Below are 2,355 nucleotides of genomic sequence, written 5' to 3' on the forward strand. Positions count from 1 at the left end.
ACTGCAAAAAATGTTAGATTAAAATATAATCTGACCGATGCCTGATTAAAAATATTAAATTAAAAAGATGATTTTTCGAGAAAACAACTAAATTTTATAAACTAATTTATTAATGAAATATTAATGATTTTTCCAAATAAAATTGAGAAAGAAAATAGATTTGTACGGGCGAGTGGGGTTATAAACCGTGACAGGGGCGTGTGATAAGTGGCCACGCAATCAATATACTTTAGCTCCTCCTTTATAACCCCTGGTTCCCTAGTAACCCAAACTCATTTTCTTGTTTCTATTACTCTCTCCCCTTGAAATACCTGGTGATTTTTTTTAATTTTCTATCATTTTCCCCTCTTCGATTCCTCTCTGAAAATTCATTAGAAGAATTCCTTTTTTTAATCTGTAGATTCCTTGCTGCTTTGCCATGGGTGTTGCAGTTCTTAAGCCAGAAGATTGTTTAAAACTCCCTAATCCCATGAAACACACTAGAAAACCTCGCCGTAATCCTAACCTTAACCGGACGAACGGTGGGAAGGGTTCGACAAACACATCTCCTCCTGCTCGTGCGACTGTAGCTCCCCTGAAGGCCCCGACTAATCTCTTGATGGGTCAAGTCAAGATCATCAAACGCGGCGAAGATTTTAAAAAATATATGCCGGATAAGCCTATGGGGTTCGAAAACGAAAGCGTTGATGTAGATCTGCGCTACACTAACTGTTTGGGTCCAGATCCAGTGCCGGTTCCGGCTAAGATCCGACCAAACGAGTCTGAAAATGGCAGCGGTAAGGATGTTCCGGTATCGTTTTATGCCGGATCGGCCTTCGTAACATCGCCGCCTCCGAGTTCGGTCCCGTTGCCGGCGTTTTTCACTAAGAAGATTGGTGCTGCTTTGAGAGATGATGTTGCTACGAGTGCCTTGAGGAGGATGCTAAGGCTGGACTTGTAGGGATACCTGATCTCTTTGTTTTGAGTTCTCTAATCTTCGATCCTCCCTTATTTTTTCAAGGGGAGTGATCGAAAAGTGGCTAGCTCAAACAAGTAGGTTTAGTTGATATCTAATCAAAGTTTCTATGCTGTATAGCTTAGCAGTTGTTTGTTTCGATATCCATATACACCCCCTGTTGTTTAGCGTTGGATTAAGTATAATTCTGGGTTTGTATCTAAACTAGGGTTAGCGTGGCAAGGATGATATATTAGCTTTGGATTTTATCAATAAACTCTTCTTAGCGGTTTGTTAGTGTTAAATCTTGGAGTTGATTTGTGTATCTTTATAGAAGACATGAGATGACAGATCTTGTAGAAAATAATCTTAAATCTTTTTTTTTTGTTGAAATAAAGTCCTTTCGGTTAATTAGCCGCTAATTAGAATTAGCTAAAGGCATCAGCAATTACTATATGAGAAATACATTCAGGGGGATTTTTAACTAATTAATAAAGACGGGAATAGAAAGAGCAAATTGTGTAAGAGAACGAGCGGCTAAATTTGCCGAACGATACGCGGAAGTTAGTATGAACTCGAAGCAAATTTTTAGCTTCAGCTAAATAAAAACCACTGTAGATATATCTAGCCGGTTTGGTATCAGTTGACAAACGACATTCTCGCATCACTTTTAGCATGAACTGTGGGAATCACAACTCCACTGCAAGTCATATAATAAGTAATTGTCGTAGCTTCCGCAACACCACCATCAACATTTCCACTGTTCTGTCCTACCCTTCAATGAAAACCCGAACGAAGTTCCATAATGGTTTTATATCCCTTGCCAAGCAAAGGAGGGCCTCACACCCACAGTTGCCTCCAAGATACTACCCCTTGGAAAGTATTTAGCAGACAAAACACGAGCAAGAATGCAGGTTGGAGCTTGCATGCTTCTCCATAACTGTTTTCCAAGCAAAGCGATGTTAAACTGTCGCAAATCTCGAACTCCAAGTTCCTTCGGTTGACAAATGGACTCCCACGCTAACATTGGTCATCCACGATTCGTCGGAGTTTTCTTTGATGTATATGTAATACTTTCTTTGGATTAATCAAATCTTAATTTGATCTGACGTTTAAATTATATCTTGGAATTTTAAGAACGATCAAATTGGTGTTAATACTTAAAGTTTAAAAGTCAGAATTATCATCTGAATTTTACAATTTAAAAATGAGATTTTTCTGTTTAGATAAAAAAAATAATTGGAATATGTAAAATTTGTATTGAAGTTAGAAAGAGATTTTGATTCTCAGGTCTCTTACTTAAATAACTGCCTTCAAAATTAATAATTTTTTTATTCCATTCTAAACAAAGAAATTTGTTGAGATTTTTCAAATTTATTTTATTTTATATATATCAGGTCTTGTCATCAAATAAAAATTTT

At 37.1% G+C, this 2,355-nt stretch overlaps 1 protein-coding gene across 1 annotated transcript; it reads left to right on the forward strand.

Annotated features, from left to right (window-relative positions):
• Positions 1 to 259: 259 nt before the first annotated feature.
• Positions 260 to 1,259, forward strand: LOC120197469. The gene has a single exon (XM_039198989.1). It carries the CDS (start codon positions 419 to 421, stop codon positions 938 to 940), a length of 522 nt encoding a protein of 173 aa, XP_039054920.1. The 5' UTR covers positions 260 to 418; the 3' UTR covers positions 941 to 1,259.
• The last annotated feature ends 1,096 nt before the right edge of the window (positions 1,260 to 2,355 follow it).

Source organism: Hibiscus syriacus, unplaced genomic scaffold (genome assembly GCF_006381635.1).
Source record: "Hibiscus syriacus cultivar Baekdansim isolate YM2019G1 unplaced genomic scaffold, ASM638163v2 tig00117048_pilon, whole genome shotgun sequence".
NCBI classification, from domain to species: Eukaryota; Viridiplantae; Streptophyta; class Magnoliopsida; order Malvales; family Malvaceae; genus Hibiscus; species Hibiscus syriacus.